Raw genomic sequence first — 20,557 nt, forward strand, 5'->3', positions numbered from 1 at the left:
AGGGTGTGGAGCGGTCGTTGAATCTTTTCCTGTCCAAGTGGCATTACATTATACCTGTTTCTTTGAACAAATTTTACCTCAATGTACGAGTCCTTGACCGATACAACACACGCCATGACGTCCACGATCCACTGGGGGTTGATCACCACACGGTCCTTCAGGAACTCGTTATCAAAGTGCTGCAAAGTGCCGAGATCGTGCAAAAACTGCACTGCCTGACTCGTCTCGACCGTCTCAAAGATACCGCTATCGACAGCCAGACTTGCCACGACATCATAATCAATGACGCTGGCTCCCTTTCTCTCTTTCAGAATGTTCTCTTCGAAGTTCAGCCAAACCTCTGGTATCATTTCGCCCATGTATTTCTGCTGTAACGTGACATCGAGGAGGTGGTCCTGTAGTTCTCTCACGTATGCTCCAGAGTAAGTGCTGATGAAATGAAAGCCAATGATCTGCGGATATCTTGCGGAGAGTTCGTCGACGGGTATCTCATATTTGGACACCTAGGAGAGAAAAACGTCTCCAATTATGAAAAAGCAGTGGTTATTTCTTTCACAGGGCTTCATCAATACAACCTATACAGAATAAGACTCTATTGCCAATAGATAAAACTTTGAAATCCAGATGGGGTGTTTTATGCTGTTTTATGCTGTTTTATGCCATCTTTGATGAAGACCTACCTTCATTGAAACCTCCTTTGTGCATAGGTGGTCCTGACCCTCTTGACGTCACTGGATCCGTCCCTGTAAAGCTATCTTCGCTTCAATTCATAATCATACTTAAGGGCATCCACATGTACACTGTTTTTTGCTGAACTTACCAGATCCAGATGGGTTCCAACAACTAAGATAGGTGCTTGCGGCGAATGGACAGAGATTGAACTCAACCAGAAATCTAAGCCAGCGTGCTCATAGCCAAGACGGATGTTCCACAACAAGAGGTAGACTGCTCTGTTGGACAGGAAGAACTGATGTGTGTTGTAGTAGACGGTCTGGCCGGCAAAGTCCCACACGCTGTAAGTGACAGCATCCCTGCCCCTTTTTATGGTCCAGGAGTGAATGTCAATACCTTAAACCAAACAACAAAGAATTCTTTATCAGAAATGACGGGAATGACCTGAAATACTCTGTTTTTTTCTTTACTTTTTGTCTTGATTGTTATGTAACAAATGTTATCTTCTGTCGGAGGGGCATCTCACATTTACCAGAGCTTTGGGTGCATGGAGACCTTAATTTGAATGGTAGTTCACTGAGAGTTAATTGTTCTTCTTCTTCACTCCATTCTCTAGACCCTTTCTCACTCCGATGCGAGATGCGAGAGAGAGTGGTGATGTGAATAAACAGACGCATTCCATTGATGCATTCCAAAACTTGCACCACCAAAGAGCTAAAAATACACTCAAGCACAACAGTACTGAGAAAACAACCAAAGTAGGCCAACTCACCATCAGTGATAGCCTCTCCGGAAGCCAGTCGTGCCTTTTCAGTCCCACTCATAAGAGCCCTCACAAGACTGAAAGAAAAGGCACATTATCAGTAAACATTTTGCATAAATCAAACATTTTCAAATCTTTTTATATCAAAATTAGGCGGGGAGAGTTGAAGACCAATTCACAGAGCTAAAAGCACTTAGTCTCATCATCACCTAACTGAGGTCCATGGTGGCAAGAAGAATTTGGTCTCTCCAGCACCATCGAGTCCTTACCACCATGAGCTTAGAGAGCCTTACCATCATGTGCTTAGTTTGCTTGCATGACATGGATCTGAACTCACCTGGTCTTTCCAGCACCACCGAGTCCTACCACCATGAGCTTAGAGAGCCTTACCATCATGTGCTTTGTTTTGTTGCATGACATCGATCTGAACTCACCTGGTCTCTCCAGCACCACCGAGTCCTACCACCATGAGCTTAGAGAGCCTTACCATCATGTGCTTTGTTTTGTTGCATGACATCGATCTGAACTCACCTGGTCTTTCTAGCACCACCGAGTCCTACCACCATGAGCTTAGAGAGACTTACCATCATGTGCTTACTTTGCTTGCATGACATGGATCTGAACTCACCTGGTCTCTCCAGTACCACCGAGTCCTACCACCATGAGCTTAGAGAGCCTTACCATCATGTGCTTTGTTTTGTTGCATGACATCGATCTGAACTCACCTGGTCTTTCCAGCACCACCGAGTCCTACCATCATGAGCTTAGTCCGCTTGCATGACACAGAACCAGCCTGCAGCCTCCTCAGGTAGGCTAGTACAGCAGCGAATCCCTTGGAGCAGATCTCAGGAGGAGGCGTACGGAGTGATGGGCAGTCGTCAATCACAAGCTCTAAAAGGATAGAAAAGGAATGACAGTGGTCTTGCTGTAGGCACTTGATATTTAGTAGAATGATAGCAACTTTTCTGTTCACACTGGTATGCTGTCGTTTAACAAAGACCAAGATGTATGTATAGTGGAAAGCCTCAAAGCTGCCCAGCTTTTCTGAAAATGGAATAAGTGCCAAGTGAACATGAAACAAACTTACTCTGCAAAGGCAGGAATCCCACGGCACCTGGTAAGGTGGTCAGGTATGGATTCGGGCCGAGAACCAGTGACGTCAACTTGGATAGGTTTGATATCCCGTCAGGGATAGAAACTATTCCTTGGAAGGATACGTCAAGATGTGTCAAGTTCTCAAGCTCCAAGATCTCCGGAGGGAATCCTCCAACGCTCTCTGCATCTGAAACCAAATAAATGGGGTGTTCTAAACCATGTTGTGGAAGGTGGTGGTGTAGTGGTTACACTGCCCACCTCCTAATTGAGACTTGAATCTCTTCTGTTCTACTACAAGCTTTGACATCAAAGTTTGAAGGTCTGTGAGATTGGATGCACCCAGTAGCTTTTCCATAACATCATTTTTCCACTCAACTAAATCTTAAGAACCTATTGGACAATGCTCACTCTCCTTTGAATTTTTGCCATAAGGATTACGATATATAGAGAGCTCTTGACAGCTCAATCTGGACCTCGTCATGAAGGAGTTAACTCAACTTACCTGGTCTTCGATCGCCGTAAAAGCCAAACCTAGGGTACATCTGATATAGCAAAGCACTCAGCTGCCCGATCTCCTTCTGACTGATTGTCAACGATGACGCTTTGACATCTGTTATCTTCATCAGCAGATCATGCTCCTAAAAAAACAGATTAAAATGAAACAAATTTTTCATGGAATCACCCCAGAAACATCCTTTTTTTGTTTGAGCAGTGACCCTTACTGATAAGCATTTGTATATCATTGTGATTTACATCTTACAGAATGTAGTTCTTAGGCACTGGCACTTCCGACTTTGCACCCTGCGGATGTCAACTAGGGCTTCAGGTGCATACCCCCCTCTATGTAAAAAGGACCACATTTTTCTTTGCCTTTTTCAGAATGATTGCACAAGGAAAGAATCCAAGACAACTCAAATGGTAGACAGCAGTGTGAACTATTAGAATCGAATCTTGTATTCTAAAATACCTTGGTACCGTAAAGTCAACTTTTAAATGGAAAATGCATAAGCCTCGTTCTGAGAGTGGAGTGTTTTGGACACGCAACCAAGATGCTCTACCAAAGTTCCCTCGGGTTGCACTAAAATGTGGAAACCATGCACACGTCACCCCGTACGGAATTTCAGCTCACTTCAGAAGTTTGAGGCTCTCAAAACACTGCTTCAAACACAAATCAGCCAAGGAAGCATCAACCACCCTAAGTTTTTTAATGAGCACTACACATATTTGCCGAGAAAAACGCTCCAAATATCGGCGAGGGTTTGGACGAGATTTTAGCTCCACCCTCGAGTGTCTTGGTAACTCAACCAAGGTCCTCCGCCTCGGGTTCAATTCCTTAAACAAAAGAACTTACCGTCCTCCTCTGCATAATGTCCTCTGTCAAGTTCAAATGTTTCATCCAGTCGACGAAATGATCCTGAGCGATGAATGCCACATTTCGCTTCACATCCAACCACGGCACACCGGACAGGCTCAAACTCGTCAGCTTCTTCAACCCAGTGAACGACGCCGGCAGACGCTGCAGTGGATTCCCTTTGAGGGAGAGAACCTCAAGGTGCTTCAGATTCCCAATTTTAGGCGGCAGGGTTGCGAGGAAGAGATAGTCCGCAATCAGAGTCTTGAGAGCAACCAGAGAGGAAAGAACGTCCGGCAGCGCTGACCTGATTTTGGTTTTGCTTATATCCAGATACGTCAGCTGCTGACTCAAGGAACTCATCTGGGGCGGCATTGAGGAAATCTTGCTTCCAGCCAGCTTCAAAGTCGTCAAGTTCTCACACACTTCCATATCTGTTGGTAACTCGGTTAGCGGACACATTTCTGTGTCCATGGTTTCCATTTGTTTGAATTGACCAAGGAAGCCATCTGGGAGTGATTCGACATTCAGGGATAGCTTGACCTTCTTCAGGAACTGCGCATAAGATTTTAAGCCCGGCACAGTCTCCATGTCATTCGGGTTGATATTGTTATCGAGCTGGTGAGCTGGACACTTGATTTCCTGTTCCTCCTTGAAGCCCAGTGCTTTCTTGTGATCGTTGACAGCAGTCAACAGTCGTTCTCGTAACTCTTGCATATCAGCCGTGGATGGGGAACGACTTTCGGCCTGGAATGTCATCATGGTGTACGCCACCTGTAGTAGCGCCTCTCTGAACCTGTAGAGAACCTGATCGGCATCCAAACTCAGTTTGCCAAGAAGGGCATCAAACCCGGGAAGCACAGCCTGCAAATGTGGAAAGAGTGGGGTAAAGTAGCAGTGCTTTGCACTAATTATTCAGTATCGTTTAATTTGATAAATGTTTCACCATAGCAAAAATGTATTCACATGCCAGGTGGATGGAGCTTACCCGGTCTTCAGTTGCCATGTGGGCTTGCATTGGTAGAATTCATAAATGCCATAGTAAATGCTTGTTTCACAATGACATTACAGTGAGCTTACCCGGTCTTCAGTTGCCATGTTGACTTGCATTGGTAGGATGCATAAATGCCATAGTAAATGCTTGTTTCACAATGACACAACAGTGAGCTTACCAAGTATTCAGTTGCCATGTTGACTTGCATTGGTAAAATGCATAAATGCCATAGTAAATGCTTGTTTCACATTGACACAACAGTGAGCTTACCCGTTATTCAGTTGCCATGTGGACTTGCATTAGTAGGATGCATAAATGCCATAGTAAATGCTTGTTTCACATTGACACAACAGTGAGCTTACCAAGTATTCAGTTGCCATGTGGACATGCATTGGTAGGATGCATAAATGCCATAGTAAATGCTTGTTTCACAATGACACAACAGTGAGCTTACCAAGTATTCAGTTGCCATGTGGACCTGCATTGGGAGGATGCATAAATGCCATAGTACATAAGTCTGTTTCATAATGGCAAGGGGGACTGGAACACCAGGGCTATTCATCAGATGTGCATCTAGCATATCAGAACCTGAAGTTAAAAGATAAATTTAAGCATAAAGTTTCCCAAGATAATGCATTACCCCACCCGAAAACATGAAAAGATTACAATGGTTTCCTTTGGATGTAAGCAAAGTTGTCTCCTCCGAAGTACATGTATGTTGAAAATGTATTTTCAAAGATTGAAGAGTTTGAAGGATTTACTCAACATGGTCCCCATGATCAGAAAATGTACTTACTGCCACTGCTGCACAAAGGCAGAAGTTGAAACTTCTGATCCTGGAGCCGAGGTCTCATCAGATATCGAAGCTGCATCTCTCCATAGTCCTCTGGGAACATCAACACTGCCAGACCATCACCTATTGGAGACAACAAACTTGGAGTTGTAAAACCATTTACCGGGTATTTTGCAAACAGTACACATCATCTACATCTCAGTACCTGACTAAAGAAAACAGAGAATTTCTTTTGCAGATTCTTCAAACCCAACGTCCGTCTACAATGCAATACTTTGGTGCCAATATTCTTTACCTCGGAATGTCCCCCTGAACTTAATATATCATGCCCAAAACAATAAAATAACATTATTATTAAAAGCTATTATTTTATAAAATGTTTTCCCTACCTTCCTGGCTGTCTAATTCCTTCTTGATTGTTTCCTCCACGCTTCTTTTTGATCGTATGAATGCTGACACAAGAGCTTGAAAAAAGACGTCAAATCTAAAGATTAAAGGCGACTGCAAAGGGATAAGATTTGTTTTTTAGTTCAGTTGGGTATTCGAGTACAGTGTGGCAATAAAATGTACATTATCATTATCAAATATATCCTCTGGTCTGAGAAATGGGATATCATCTCAGGCTGTTCACAAACCTTAGAAAACTATCGGACAATGTGCAAATATTTCAGCTTCTTCATTGACCAGACATCAATTTCTTGAATCTGTACAACTCCCCCATCCCCAGCTGCCCAAAAGTGTATCATTCTGAGAACTGTTGTTCCTAGAGTGACATTCTTGAAAAAAACATCTTACCTTCTGGTGACTGGTACCAGTGTTTGCAACCGAACACCTCGATGATTGACGGTTCCCAGCCTGCTCGTTGCGCCTGGAATTCAGACGACAAATTTGTTTTCACCATTTTTTCAACTACATGTACTTTGATTAGAAAGAACTGAATATAAAGACCAAATCACAAGATACCCGGATCGACCAGAAAGCATTCGATGATTTCAAATCTGCTTATGGCATGATGTGTCCCTGCAAGAACTTCTCTTCCATACTTTACTAACAGGAATGCCCTGTCTTTATGTCACAGGGAAGCATAACTATGTCATTTAGGATGTGCAATGTCAATACCTACTTCACTGAACATCCACAGCGGTGCAGCCCTCATTTGATTTTTATCTATCGATTTGCTCAAGTCATAAACTGGAAAAAAGAGACCGAAATTTTTACTGCTGGGGCAAAATCCTTGCTTTAAAGTACATTTATTTACCAATGCTTAATAATGTTTACCAATGCTTAACAGGCTTAATCAAATTTATAAGTTTATTATGCGAGTGTTTTCAGACTTATCAGGGTTAATCAAATAATCTGACTGCTGACATTTATAAATCAACTTACTTGATGTGACATCTATGTAAGAGTCTTGCGTCGACTCAGTTTTCACCTTTTTCGCGAGGCCACCCTTTCCTTTGCCCTTCTTCATCATTCCTTTGAGTTGGACACTCTCCATTACATCTGAAGAGGTAAAGACATCCAGTTGCGAGGGAAGGGGGGAGTACATGTACAGTGGAACCTCCCTTAGTGGATACCTCTCTATTAAGGACACTATTGATTGTTTCCTTTCAATTTGACCTCTCTTATCAGTCGTCAGTCCTGAGTGTGTCGGTAAGAGAGAGGTTCTACTGTATGTAGTTTTCCTAATCAAACGTCTGTATCAACATAATTTTCTCTGGCCTGATTCTTTATGGCAATACTTAAAGGTGTGAATTTATACGTTACTGGGTTTGTGGCATAGTCCTAGCTTTTACACAGATGAGGCTACTGGAACCATAACAGATTAGCAGCAGCACTATAATTGACAAGAATTATCCCCACACAATTTTATGCAATGCCTCCAATGAACCTTCATCTATTTAGTAGACACCAAAATGTACATGTAGACAAAGTGGATATAAGGCAGTGCCCTGATGACCAGAGAAAAAATAAAGGAGGCCTGCATAGCAGACTGACTGACAGATGATATCAAGTGTTAGAATATTACCCTAATCTCAATGAAGTATCGAAACTTACTTTCCAAATTCTCAAACTCAAATGCGTCCAAGTCTGGTTTATCCTCCTTTTTCAAGTAAACTTTCTTCTCTCCTCTCTGGTTGTAGGTATAGCCTAGCGGATGGATACGTAGGTCATCGTCTTTTATGAACAGAGCTTCGACTTTGTCTGAAACAAAAAGAAACAGATTACTTGACTGAAATCTCTGAAACTGGCTGGTACTCCACTTGGCCCGTTTAAGGTATTTAATCAATTAACAACAAGTGTTATGACTGAGGTATAAGACAAGAGAGGTTTAACTATGTCCGCAACATTCTCATTCTTCGTACACTGTAGAGTCAGCCAGGATAATGCAATACCAAGTCAATACACACCTGTCGTGACGACCAACCCTGTTGCCCGAACTGACTGTATCGGACAGACTAGAACACCTTCCTTGGAACTGATACTCTCATCCAGCTCAAGTTCCACATGGAGAGTATTCCTGAACGCATCCGAATGGTACCGATCATGATCACTCTCGGTGTTCTGTAAAAGAATATTATTGTTGTACGACTGATTTTTGACGCTCTAGGCGTACTTGGTATGCTTAAAGGCCTGTGCCGTTTGTTGAATATTTGAAATTTGCATTTGAATTTGAAAGTTTCAAATATTTTAAATACGCACCGGATAAAAAATTCAACAATGCTGTTTTGTAGACAGATCTATAAATACTACCAGTACCGAGTTTTAACAAATTAGCATGCATAATAACTGGACTACGGTGTTGTGTATAACTGCATTTCTATTTTCCTGGATCGCCAGTAATTACCAACGGTCTACCCCAACAAGATTTCCGAGTGACATGAATACACTTACAATGGTTGGAGTGCCAAGGATGACACTACATGAACCTTCACCATAGATAGCAACTTCCAGGTTTTTTAAGGCAGGCAGGTATTCGCTCCTTATCTTCACACCCATTTTGAAGATGTCAACGATGACAGCTTCATACCCCTGAAAAATACATTTCTTCAATTACCAGTACTATATTATAAAACATTTTTATATTTTGGTGGATAGATATGAAATTTCTTTCAGTTTTTTCTAATCAAATTCTATCGATTTCTATCTATGAAAATATAAAGGTTATTTGCAGTATCCACGAAAACAAAATGCCCATGAAAATTTGACAGTTTCAGTAATTTACAAATCATAATGAAATGGCGCACTCAACATGCTTTGAATGGAGTAACAATCACATTACCGAAACTATCATCTAGGAGCAGCGCAGCACACTTGACCAGCAATAAGCTGCCAACACTAGCCAAATAGTCCAACCGACTCACCAGTTCTTTTGGCTTTGTGTCATACTCATCTGGATAGCGCAGTCGAAATGACGCGGAGGTGCAATTCTTCCCGATCCAGGCAGGATCTGTAGCAATAGGGTTCTCAAACTTCCAATCCTTCCCTATACTGCCACGTTTCAGGCTGTAGGTCAGTAGCGGGCCATAGGCAGTTTTCGGCGGTGCCCTAGAAAATCAACAGAAGATGTTGACAAACTGTTGACAAACTTAACAGAAGAGGGCAAGATCCAGATGTTTCCACAAAAGAAATCTGAGAAAATATCGACATCTATTAAACAAGAACACAGAGAACAAACTGGTATAGACTAATCCATTTTTTGAATATCTCGATTATGAAATTGAAAAGTTGAAGTTCTAAGATCTTTTCAAGGGCTTTCCAGTTGTTCCTCTTTTGTTTTCACTTGCCAAGAGGAAGCATTCTCCAGGGACATTATCAAGATTTGTGACTCGCTTCCCCAGTTGCTCCTGTCAAGTTTGACTCCATATCAATTGCAGAGCTCGTAGGTTTAGAGAAATGGATTCATCTTGAGAAGTTCCATAAAATGTTTTGAAAACTTACCCCATTATGCCGATACTAACAACATTGCCCCTGTATGTAGTCATGTTGAACCAGTTGAACTTTTCTGGAGTGAACTTGACATTCTTGACAACATACATCTTGTCTTTTGACACCTGGAACCAGCTGCTGTTGGTTTGTTTCAACACTTCTTCTTTTCCCGGTTTTCCGTCCTCCCCCTCATCATCGAACGCTGTGAACCTGATGTGACGGACGGACTGCGGATTTATCGCATAATACATTTTCTGAAACGGAAAGTAAAGCCTGAATACAGCCTGCTATAGATGACATGCAGAACCGCCCTTTTGGACAGCAATAACACAATAACCACGGAGAGCAAAACAATGGGATAATCAACATAAAACACTGTTAAAGAGCACATAAAACTTACACTACATCATTTGGAATGTAACATCACAGACTGCAGAGCTGCTGACCTGATGCAATGTCACAGCTTTCTCGCATGACGTCCTAACAATGTGGCGATAATGTGTCGTCTTATGTTAAAATGAGAACAACAGTAGAACAACAGTAGAACAACAATAGAACAACAATAGTCAATAGAACAACAATAGAACAACAATAGAACAACTGACAACGAAATGATGTCAACAAACCTTGAGATAGTCTGTGCACTTCCAGCAGATTCCACAGCCTGGGCAGACAGGCTTCTTGGGAAGGCGCTTGCAACCACAGTGACTGAAAACAGTAAAATAACTCTTCAGTGTGTCCCTCTTTTAAATAATTGGGTTAATGTTAAAATCACTGACAAGAGAGCTGCAGTAATCCAGTCAGATGAAGTCAACCTTGGAGAGATTTCGAAATTCACTATACCTACGATAGTTTTAGAATTGAGAACCTCGATTATCCGAGCGTTGATTCGAATCATCCCCAGGAGTGGCCCGCCTTGAATGCCTGGAATCAGTCTGTACTTCACTTTGTGCTCAGATTTAGGGGAACATGTTCATCAATCTCGTCCCCAAGTAGACCCTGTTATGTTGAGATTGCCTAACTTATGCACTTTTCTTACCCTAGGAACAAGGTCACCCCAGCAATAGCTTCTGACAATTGTTTACAAACTTAACAGAAGACTGGCAATGGGCAAGATCTTTGGTGACATCTGAACCAGAGATCAGGGGAGGTGTCACATATAAAGTGCATTATACCATGACAACTACATGTTCCCAACAGAATTTCCCCCACCAACGGGGAATGGCAATTCATACTGAAAAGTTTTGAACATCACTCACCAGAGTGATCCTTCTTGAAGTCCGTTCTGACTACACTTCTTTCCATCCACTGCACAGTTCTGACACAGGGTACACCTGCTGAACTTGGGAAGCGAGGAAGACACCTCAGCCAGCATATATGACAAGTGCTTGGGTACAAAATCCATCGCTGAAATAGATTACATCATCATCTATGGCTGCATGGCCCTTGTGGTTCTTTGCCCCAATTACCACAATTATCAAGCAATCATCTGAGGAAAATGGGTGCCAGTTAAGGCATCTAAAGATGAAGCAAGTCACCTTTAACCATGTAATGAATTCTCTAGGTATCAGAAATACCAGCATTGTCTTTTAGTACTGATCATGTTAATGCTTTATTTCCTTCCAAAGTACACACTGTGGTCATTGGAGATGAAAGTTCCTTCCATTCAATATTAATTACCTGACAATCAATTGAAAAAGCCAAACTGACACTACGTGAATCTGCCATGAATAGCAGGTTGCCTTTCTCACATACCTGGCCCTATCAACATATCAGCGGTCCTTGTTTCATACTTGTCGTAGCAATCATACTTTGGACTGTGGCATTTCAAACCTCGATCCTTGCCAGCACTGATCATGTGCAGGTAGTAACGATAAACATTCGGGTCTGTTGCCGACTTGCCACGCTCTCTTCCTGGGATACAGGTTGGACATGGTATAGTGATCTGAAACATCAGAATTCTAAGAATAAGGTCCGTTCACACAGATCAGTCCAATAAATGAAAAGATTTCTGCATCAATCATGACCGGGACGAATTCATGATGACTCAGGCCTACAGTCATTGATTGTTCCCACCAGGCTCGCTGCCTTCGAGCTTGGACGACTACCACAGGGATAAAGCAACTCATTATCAATCCCTAACTAATCCATCAATCAATGCAGGTGAGAACGACTTCTACCCACCTAAAGCACACCAGTCAAAATTGTTTACTGCCAGAGTACATTTACGGATTCTGCCTCTTCATAACACACACTGACAAGTTTGTATTATACGCGCCGGTCACCGATCCAAAGGTTGACCGTGCTCAACGTTGCTTAACTTCCACTCTGGGGCCAACGCGCCAACCACTGGGCCATAAAGGAATTCCCTCATGGCCGGCGGGTTAAGCCGTGCCATATACCTGGGGGTACTATACATCATTCCCCCCTTCGGACAGAGATGGATCGTCCGCGATCCTACTTAGCGCTTCATGCGTCTCAGTACCGAACTACAAATCCAGAGCTCGCATCGCGTGGGAAGGTCTGCCAGATGTATTGTCTCTCCGGATTATACGTAGAGCCGGGAAAAGAGTTCAAAACGGCTTGATATCAACAGAATGATTGTCAAATCGGCTTTATTTATCGTCGATCGTTTTCGCGTACACACCTCCGGGTCTCACAACACAGTTTCTCTTTTATGCCTCGTGGCACGGTCTCACTCCCCAGTTGAGATGACTGGGGATACCATACAAAGTTGATTTGTAGTTAAAGTCTTTTCCAAAGGGCCTTATTTAAATACTCAAAAGTAAATTTTAAAGATGGGTAGTAATAGCATTCCGCGAAGATGACGTCACTGCAGCTGCTGCCCTCTACTTCCCCATCGCTGAATTACAGGCAATGTCGGACAAACATGCGGTTTCGTAATGGATTCAGGCTTTCTAACTAGGGCAGTTAGATTCAATCTGGCACATGTCCGAGTGTTGGAAATACTACATAATTGTTCTGAATATTTCTCTCTCTGACTCTATGGTATCATTCATGCTAAAAACAATGCAGGGTCAAAGATAATTGACTTTGAAATAAGCTCAAATGCGTAGAAATAAGTGTCGATGTCCGACTGTCACGTGACTAAAACGTCATCAATATCTTATGCAAATGACCGTGTGAGCTATAAATAGTAACTTCGCGGAATGCTATTTAGTGCACTTACATTTGCAAATATTCCCTCCTTCTGAAGGCAGTAGTCCATGATGGTGGTGGCAAGATTCATTACACTCCATAGGCAGTACTTTCGGCAGTTCAGATTCTGAAGGCCAGACTGATTTTCCATTCTGGCACTGAAGACCACCTCTGGGTAGCCTAATAACAGATGGAAAGTATATTGTATTTCAAGAGAGAATCCTACTGGTTTGAAGGGACTGCATATCAATGTGACCATTATCGACCCCCTTTCCCCCAAAATATCGTTGTTAGGTAATGTCACAATGCTAAATTATAGGTATACCAAATCTGCAGTTTCGCAAACTATACCCATGACTACTTTCTGGTGTATAGCAAAGGTAATATTTATTATACCATTCATTCCCGGAATAGCATCGACCAGCAAGTCCACGCCTCCCTTCCTTATCAACATTCCAAACTTCTTGATAAGTGTGAACCTGAAGAACTTTGCACATCTTCCGAAGAATTTTGGAAGCAGGGACCACGGACATCCAGGGGTAAATCGATAGAACTTGTCAACTTGGACTGTGGTACGTGGATCCATGGCCTTAGGCCAGAGCTTTTCCTGAAAAAATAGTTTTAGATGAAAATGTTTTTCCCAATGTCTGAACTGTTTCAACGGAGTAATAGTTCGCATGCATTTACCCAACACTGTCATGACTGTAGAGTTAGACGTATTTATCAGAAGGCAATCAAACCGAAAGACATGTCAAAGGCCACAAGTCATCTGTCAGCACTAAGTTTGGTGATATTTACCCGATATCGTGATATATCGATTTTTCATCTCAATGAAAATAAAGAGAGTTGAGTGAGATCACAAGCAATAGTGTTGTTGGGTATCCAATCCTAAACCCACCGGGTTGACACTCTTCCACTGCACTACCACTGCCCCATAGAACTTACCAGATCAATAACTTCCATTGGACTTTCAGGCAGCTTGTCAGCGAGCATGTAGACATGTGTGGGCATGTCCTTGGCAAGACGATCAATCTTCACCTCAATCAGGCAACCACAACTTTTCAGCAGTTTAACAAGCAATAGATACTGAAGTGAAAGAGAAGACATTTAGAATTGAAATCTGAAAATAGGCAATGGTGAATGAACTACATGTCCTTTCAGCAATAGATACTGAAGTGAAAGAGAAGACATTTAGAATCGAAATCTGAAAATAGGCAATGGTGAATGAACTACATGTCCTTTCAGCAATAGATACTGAAGTGAAAGAGAAGACATTTAGAATCGAAATCTGAAAATAGGCAATGGTGAATGAACTACATGTCCTTTCAGCAATAGATACTGAAGTGAAAGAGAAGACATTTAGAATTGAAGTCTGAAAATAGACAATGGTGAATGAACTACATGTTAAAGTTAAAGTCTAGGGTTTATAGTCTGATATCAACTACGATATAGGTTATCATCCGACTTTCAGTTTAACCCCGGACGTCCTGAAACCTTTCAGTAGACCACTGATGAGCTGCTCAACCAGCGCTATAATCTGAGCATTTCTGACCGGTACCCATTTATACACCTGGGTGCAGAAAGGCAAGTAAGACAGAGAGACCAGCCTACAGTCTCACGCCGACAGTGGGGATTGAACCTGGGACCTCTTGACCGCTGGTCGAGAGTCCAAGCCACTACACCACAGCGGCTCTCCTTTCAGAAATAGTCATCCAAGCATTTCAAAGCATTTCAGTGAGTCGGCATAAACGCAATCTGTCTTGACAAAATTTCCTCACACTGAAAATTTAGACCTTTACCTGTTCAGGTGTGACCAATTCTCCTAATGCTTCTTTCAGCAGCTTGTCTGTCCACACTGGTGTATTCTCTGTCACAAAACATATCTGTTTGGCAAGCTCACCATCCTGGCGTGGAGGACCCATCACAACCGCAAGGACTCTGGCAAACCAGTCCAGGTCAGATACATAGGGAGATCCCTTGACACCATATTTGAACACAGCAAGACCCTAGGAAATGAAACAAAGTGAGAGCAGCATCAGAAAGCTAATCTAGACAAAAATGGATCAAAGGCACTTCTGCTTGTATAAGGTAAAATAGGGAAAGCTAGCCCCTGCCATATTTCCCCATTAACACTTTTCAGGATCGGGTAGCAGACTTTTGATATCCCAGCATGTAGACCGCGCAGCGAGGTGTGTACCTTTTTAAGCCCCTTTCAAACATCAGACCCGAACAATGCAACGACAGTGCAAACTCCTCATGCTTACATGACATCACATGACCTCACAGGGTACGAATCAACAGAGCTGGCAAATTACGCCACAATGACAGATTTGATCTCGAGAGAGAGTGCCGTGGTCAAAGCTTCAAACTTGAAATAGTCAACCTCAACTTGTGAGAAAAGAAGCTCAGGGGATGCTTTAACTCGTAAGCAAAAGAACATCTATACTGTACTCACTCTTTGGTGCAGTCCAATGGCAGTTTGTTCAAGACATGGGTAGGTCATTTGATTCGTATGAAAGGATAATGCCCTTGCGTCAGCATGTGCCTTTTCTGCTATATCAGTGAAGGACGATATGCGATGGTTCATCATGTGTTTTTCGGCCAGATCTTTGGCATCATTTGAATTGATGCACATCCAGCTCAAGTCTTCTTTGAAGTAGACAAATGCATTGGCAAGAAATGATTTTGGGTCAAGCTGGAAGAAAAGATCGAAATGAAAACATGTTGAAAGTATTCCGATGCGGAAAAGACAATGTTTTGAACTGCAGTGGAAAACAGTGTAATCTCTGTTTGGTTTCAGTCAATTGCTATAAATAACCTTTACTAAGTTCTCAAAGAATTCTCCTGATGGATTCAATTGAGAGCTAAACGTTTCACAGAAATAAAGACCCCAGCTGTCCCTCGCCAAACTCACAGCCCCCTGATATTTGTACCTCTTGATCTGCATGAAGTACGTCTCCAAATATTTTGATCCTGTCTAAGTATTCCTTCATTGCAGCAGCCTTTCCAACATATATCTGGCCAGTTACATCCAAGTCGTCAATTCGCCAGGCTGACCTTAAAGATAATATGAAACTCATTGTTAAACTGCCACTGTACCTTTTGACTTCCATCAAGTACTTCTCCAAATATTTTGATCCTGTCTAAGTATTCCTTCATTGCAGCAGCCTTGCCAACATATATCTGTCCAGTAACATCCAAGTCATCGATTCGCCAGTCTTTTCTATAAAACAATAACTGAGGGTCTAAACCTTGAAAGTTAAACTATTAGAGTTTGTTTCCAATCGATTCTGGTACAAAAAGTTCAGCTCGAGACAAATGTCTCGTGTTGGAAGCATTTTAAGATATGGTCCCATATTCTTGGGAGGCTTTGATGGCAGTTGACTTGGTCTTAATCACCCAATGCAAATATCTCAATGTCTGTCTAAAACCAAGAGACTACTAGGCATTACATCATGGAGGGAAAATGACCACTTGACTGATTTCAACCAACGTTTCAAAGTCGTTTGACTCTAACCAGGTTCAGTATCTGAATAATATAAAGGAAGTGACTACTTGGCAAGCCCGGCTTACCAAGCAGCGACTTTTTCTTGTCCTGAATGGAGAGCCGAACTCATTAATATTAAAGTAAAGTCTCCAGCTCGCCAAACAGGGTAGATTTTTTACCTGTTTGGCAAGCCCGGCTGGCCGAACAGGGTGGCTTTTTAGTGCTGTTTGGCAAGCGGCTCTCCAAACAGGACAAAAAAAGATGCCTGTTCGGCGAGCGGCTTGCCAAATAGACCCGGCCTAATATAAAATGGACATCATCCGTACCTCGACATGACCAGGAGTTGTTTTCCCATGGACGCAGCACGCTCTTGAACATTTTTCCTCACACCGGCTAGGACAGAATCCACCATGCTCTTGGCTTTTTCAACTGCTATGCCCGTAGTGTTTATACCAACAAGTACAGGAACCAATTTGTGGGGCTGAAATCGATAGTTTTCATATCACAGTTTCTTGAAAGACTAAAAGAATGTAAAGGATTTTCGGACCTTCTTAGATAAACGGTATGCTTCCAGCTTCTGTGAATATTATCACCCCACATGTCAAACCCCTCCCCAAGGGAACTCTTTCATCATCATACAGGCCAGCCTGACATTATCAAGAAATTGCCCTCCTTTGAAGGTTCAATGTGTCACCTCAGGTGTGACTCGCAACATGGACAAAGAGGGCAAACCTAAATGGGCAACCAGAAACTGCAGTGACACAAACTACCACAGACAAGAAAGAAAATACTTGCTAACCTTTGATAATATGAATGATATCTTTCCTGATAAGTAGGCTACCATGCCATCAACACTTCTAGTACACTGCTCCAATGCAAACGGTAGCAGGCACAAGCAACCGTCACTTAGGATTAAGTCTTGAATAGCCTGAAATAGAGGGGCAAGCAAAAAATTACTCGGGCGGCATAGTTGCGCAGAAGTGAGGCGATTACCAAATCGCACAACTCGGCGGTCGTGAGTGTAATTCTTAATCAGAGCACATCTTCTTTGAACGAGGAAGTGAACTTTCAAAAAATCCCTGTAGATGGCGCAGTGAGTCATGTAACTTTTCAGGGCCCATGCTTTAAACTACATATAAACAAGAACGCTAACTGCTGATGAACAAGCACAGCCAGCAAATTACATAACAACACAAGCACGACGATGGATTGGATTTTGTGATACGGGTCGCTCGCCTCATATATTTTCGATTGTATTTTTGTGCTTAGTTTAAAGCTCCAGAAGTCCACGTGCATTTGCCTCATTCTAATCTGTTACACGAACCTGTAGTCTGTGGATTTCATAGATGTTCAGGTGCATGTCTCTGAAGGGCACTCCACTGAGGACAGAGAGAGGTCCAGTATCGGGAGTCGTGTCTTTCTCACCATTTTTCAGGAACTTGGCAAGACTGAAGTCAAGGTCATGCGCGCGCAGTATGATGACCTTGAACTGTTTTACATGGTGAATAAAATCCCCCTTATCACAGCAGTTGACATCTGGAAGGAAAACCATTGAATAACATGAAAATACAGCATGTCCCAATGACCAAAATAGACTTCTATTTCTAAACTGGAACATACCAATTTACGATGATTTTTTTACGGCATACAAGGCAAAAATACAAAGTTGAACAAATTTTCAAATTGCAATAATAAGCCAATATTACCCAATCTAAGTCAAATGTAAGTGCGAAAGGTGTTGTCATGAACAGACCTGGAGTGTGTTTTGCAATTTCTGAATGACATGTCATGTCTTGAGGACAACTGGCATGCACCAGTTGTGACCCATTAATTACAGTCCTTGTTACAGGTTGTGTGTGCCCCGTGTGCATGTATGTGTGTGTTTGATATGTGTAAACCACTTTGAGACAGCTAGACCCAGGTCAGTATCAAGCACTCAGTTGTTATAAATCGAACACTTGTGTGAGATTAACCATACTCACATGAGTTTCTGGCTTTTGTAAATGTTGTAAGATATCTTGTAAATGATGGAGCAACAAGGCTGCAGCCATCAACCTTTAGGCCAACACCAGTATCCCCTGAAAAATGAACACACATTCTACTCACAAGTGCTTCTCTCAGCAGATGATTTGAACCTTTCGATAAATCCGAAGTAGGGTGGGCAAACTAAGTGGCAGCCATCCAATTTGAGGCCTACACCTGTGTCACCTAAACAAAACAAAGTAATTGAAAATCAGAGCCGATCATTGGGATCACCTCTCAGCGAACAAATTCATGAAGGCAACACGGTGTGATATAAACAACATTCTATACTTACCCCAATGGGTAGGGATAGTTGTGACCCCTGTTCCTGACATATCAAGGTCTGTCAGTGACGGCTGCGACTTCAAGAATAGGGACAGAGTTGCAGAGGTCACTTTGGGACAGCCAGCTACTTTGACCTGCAAATAATTAAGCAAGCTGGAAGGTAAGTCTGGATCAGTCATTCAAGTATGAAGTATTTCATAAGATCGTTTTTGATAAGATAGTCACGTCGCTCGTAGTCACATTATCGCCGGTCAAGATGTTGTGGCAATTTTTTCATTTCTAGCAAAAATAGTAGCGATTTTATGAGGACATCTGCAGTGAGGAGACGATCACCACTACTATGAAAGTATTTTGGAACTTCTAAATCTTTGTGCATGGATATTTAATGTAAGCTGAGGCCCAGCTAGGTTACCTGGAATGTCTTCATCATATGAACATAACAACTTCTGACTATAGACTTAGAGGGGGGCCTTGGTCTTGTGGTTAAGGTGTACAGCCGTGTGTTATGCTCATAGGAGAGAACACAGAGAAGTACTTCTCATTCCTCTCTTTATCTGAAAAGGCCTAACCATGTATCTGAAGTACCTCACCTCCTTCAGGTTAGTAGCAAGTTCTATCAGCCATCTAAATGCTGTGTCCGTCACCAGCGGGCACCCTGCAAGGCAAAAAATATTCTGAACATTTTTGAACATTTCAAAACAAATGCTTTCCAGGGTCTGAGATTGGGTAAATTCTTCTTCTTCTTCTTCTTCTTCTTCAGCGTTCGCTCTGCACTTGGAGGGGTCATTCTCCGAGGAGTAATCCTCCTCCAAGGCGGGATGAGCGTATCCTGCGTGCCACTACGGTTAGGCGCCAATTGGGTTTATTGGCCTAGTGGTCCGACTTTGGCGAGAGAGATAGAGTCCACGCAAGCTACTCATGTTTCTCACTTGGTGGGGTCTTAGCTTGCCCTGGCATAGACACCAGGTACAAGGAACCTCGGTTTTGAGTCTCATTCGAAGGACTTTGAAGAGCCAGGAATTTTAGTTCCTTGAAAGCCACGCCGGTTCCTCCAGACATCGAACCCGGGCCCTATTGCGTGGTGGCCAGCAGTGTAAACCACTAGGCCATGAGGCTCCTTAGATTGGGTAAATGAATCTCACATCTTTTTAAATGTTATCTTCTCAAACTCGGATACCATTTGAAATCCAGGGCCAACTCAGAAAGAACTTTCCAAAAATATCAATAAGATGTGTGTGCACAAGTGTACACTACTTTGAATTAATTGAGTGACAGTTAAATGCCCTCTCCCCCTACATAGATCGCATCCTTACCTGAACAATTGAACGTTTTCATTCCAGTCATTTCCACTTTGGAATCATGTATCAGTTTAAAGAAGACGTCATTGAGTCGATCCAAACCAGCCATACTAAGACGAGTCAATGTTTTAGTCAACACTATCGTTGACACATAGCTCTGTATGAAGAAGGCAAAGCAAATTGAATTAAAACCCATTAGTATAGAATCCTGAAACTCAGGTTTTGGAGTCAATAGAGAATGCATGCAAGCCAGATATTCGTTGCAATGTAAACACATAAGAGTCAGGATGGTTTCTAGTATTCCACTCGAGATTTTGAATACATAAGGCACAGTGTCCTATCTTTTTTTAGAAATATCTGCTCTTTATTCCATCCAGCTAAATTTCAGGCTGAAAAAAACATATTTGTACATACCTTTGCTGCAAAGAGTTGGATGCATTTTTCTTTTTGGAAGTTTTCAAAGCTATCTGCAGTCAATGGTATTTCGACTGAAAGAGAAAACAGTCACATGTCAGATGCTTGAAGAAGCAGCAAGAAGTTGAACAGGGTAATTCCCACTCAAAATCACTTATCTCCTTTCGTGAGTTTTTTTTCACCAAAACCAGTAGGTTTTGATTTGGATATTAGAGGTTGGGGTAGCATTAACAATCACATTCACAATGACTGAGACAAATTTTAGCAACAATTCAAAAAGTTGAGAGGGAATTC

General features: G+C 42.3%; 1 protein-coding gene across 1 annotated transcript in view; it reads right to left on the bottom strand.

Annotated features, from left to right (window-relative positions):
• The window catches only part of LOC135482602 (uncharacterized), a 34,530-nt gene that overhangs the window by 12,769 nt on the left and 1,204 nt on the right, over positions 1–20,557 (bottom strand). Inside the window, exons 3-37 of the mRNA XM_064762781.1 lie at positions 20,264–20,337; positions 19,865–20,006; positions 19,142–19,206; positions 18,562–18,685; positions 18,227–18,322; positions 17,569–17,780; positions 17,044–17,172; positions 16,571–16,725; positions 15,857–15,980; positions 15,213–15,452; positions 14,557–14,763; positions 13,703–13,843; positions 13,154–13,364; positions 12,789–12,937; positions 11,354–11,543; positions 10,858–11,005; positions 10,225–10,306; positions 9,611–9,852; positions 9,034–9,217; positions 8,564–8,701; positions 8,080–8,233; positions 7,727–7,873; positions 7,055–7,171; positions 6,792–6,859; positions 6,464–6,536; positions 6,058–6,132; positions 5,672–5,791; positions 5,330–5,463; positions 3,882–4,745; positions 3,033–3,168; positions 2,523–2,717; positions 2,161–2,326; positions 1,445–1,512; positions 821–1,068; positions 78–503 (exon numbers count right to left, since the gene is read on the bottom strand). Coding sequence (XP_064618851.1) covers positions 78–503; positions 821–1,068; positions 1,445–1,512; positions 2,161–2,326; positions 2,523–2,717; positions 3,033–3,168; positions 3,882–4,745; positions 5,330–5,463; positions 5,672–5,791; positions 6,058–6,132; positions 6,464–6,536; positions 6,792–6,859; positions 7,055–7,171; positions 7,727–7,873; positions 8,080–8,233; positions 8,564–8,701; positions 9,034–9,217; positions 9,611–9,852; positions 10,225–10,306; positions 10,858–11,005; positions 11,354–11,543; positions 12,789–12,937; positions 13,154–13,364; positions 13,703–13,843; positions 14,557–14,763; positions 15,213–15,452; positions 15,857–15,980; positions 16,571–16,725; positions 17,044–17,172; positions 17,569–17,780; positions 18,227–18,322; positions 18,562–18,685; positions 19,142–19,206; positions 19,865–20,006; positions 20,264–20,337 — 6,044 coding nt within the window. The remainder of the gene's footprint in view (positions 1–77; positions 504–820; positions 1,069–1,444; positions 1,513–2,160; positions 2,327–2,522; positions 2,718–3,032; positions 3,169–3,881; positions 4,746–5,329; positions 5,464–5,671; positions 5,792–6,057; positions 6,133–6,463; positions 6,537–6,791; positions 6,860–7,054; positions 7,172–7,726; positions 7,874–8,079; positions 8,234–8,563; positions 8,702–9,033; positions 9,218–9,610; positions 9,853–10,224; positions 10,307–10,857; positions 11,006–11,353; positions 11,544–12,788; positions 12,938–13,153; positions 13,365–13,702; positions 13,844–14,556; positions 14,764–15,212; positions 15,453–15,856; positions 15,981–16,570; positions 16,726–17,043; positions 17,173–17,568; positions 17,781–18,226; positions 18,323–18,561; positions 18,686–19,141; positions 19,207–19,864; positions 20,007–20,263; positions 20,338–20,557) is intronic.

The sequence above is a fragment of the Lineus longissimus genome, chromosome 2, assembly GCF_910592395.1.
Source record: "Lineus longissimus chromosome 2, tnLinLong1.2, whole genome shotgun sequence".
Lineage (NCBI taxonomy): Eukaryota > Metazoa > Nemertea > Pilidiophora > Heteronemertea > Lineidae > Lineus > Lineus longissimus.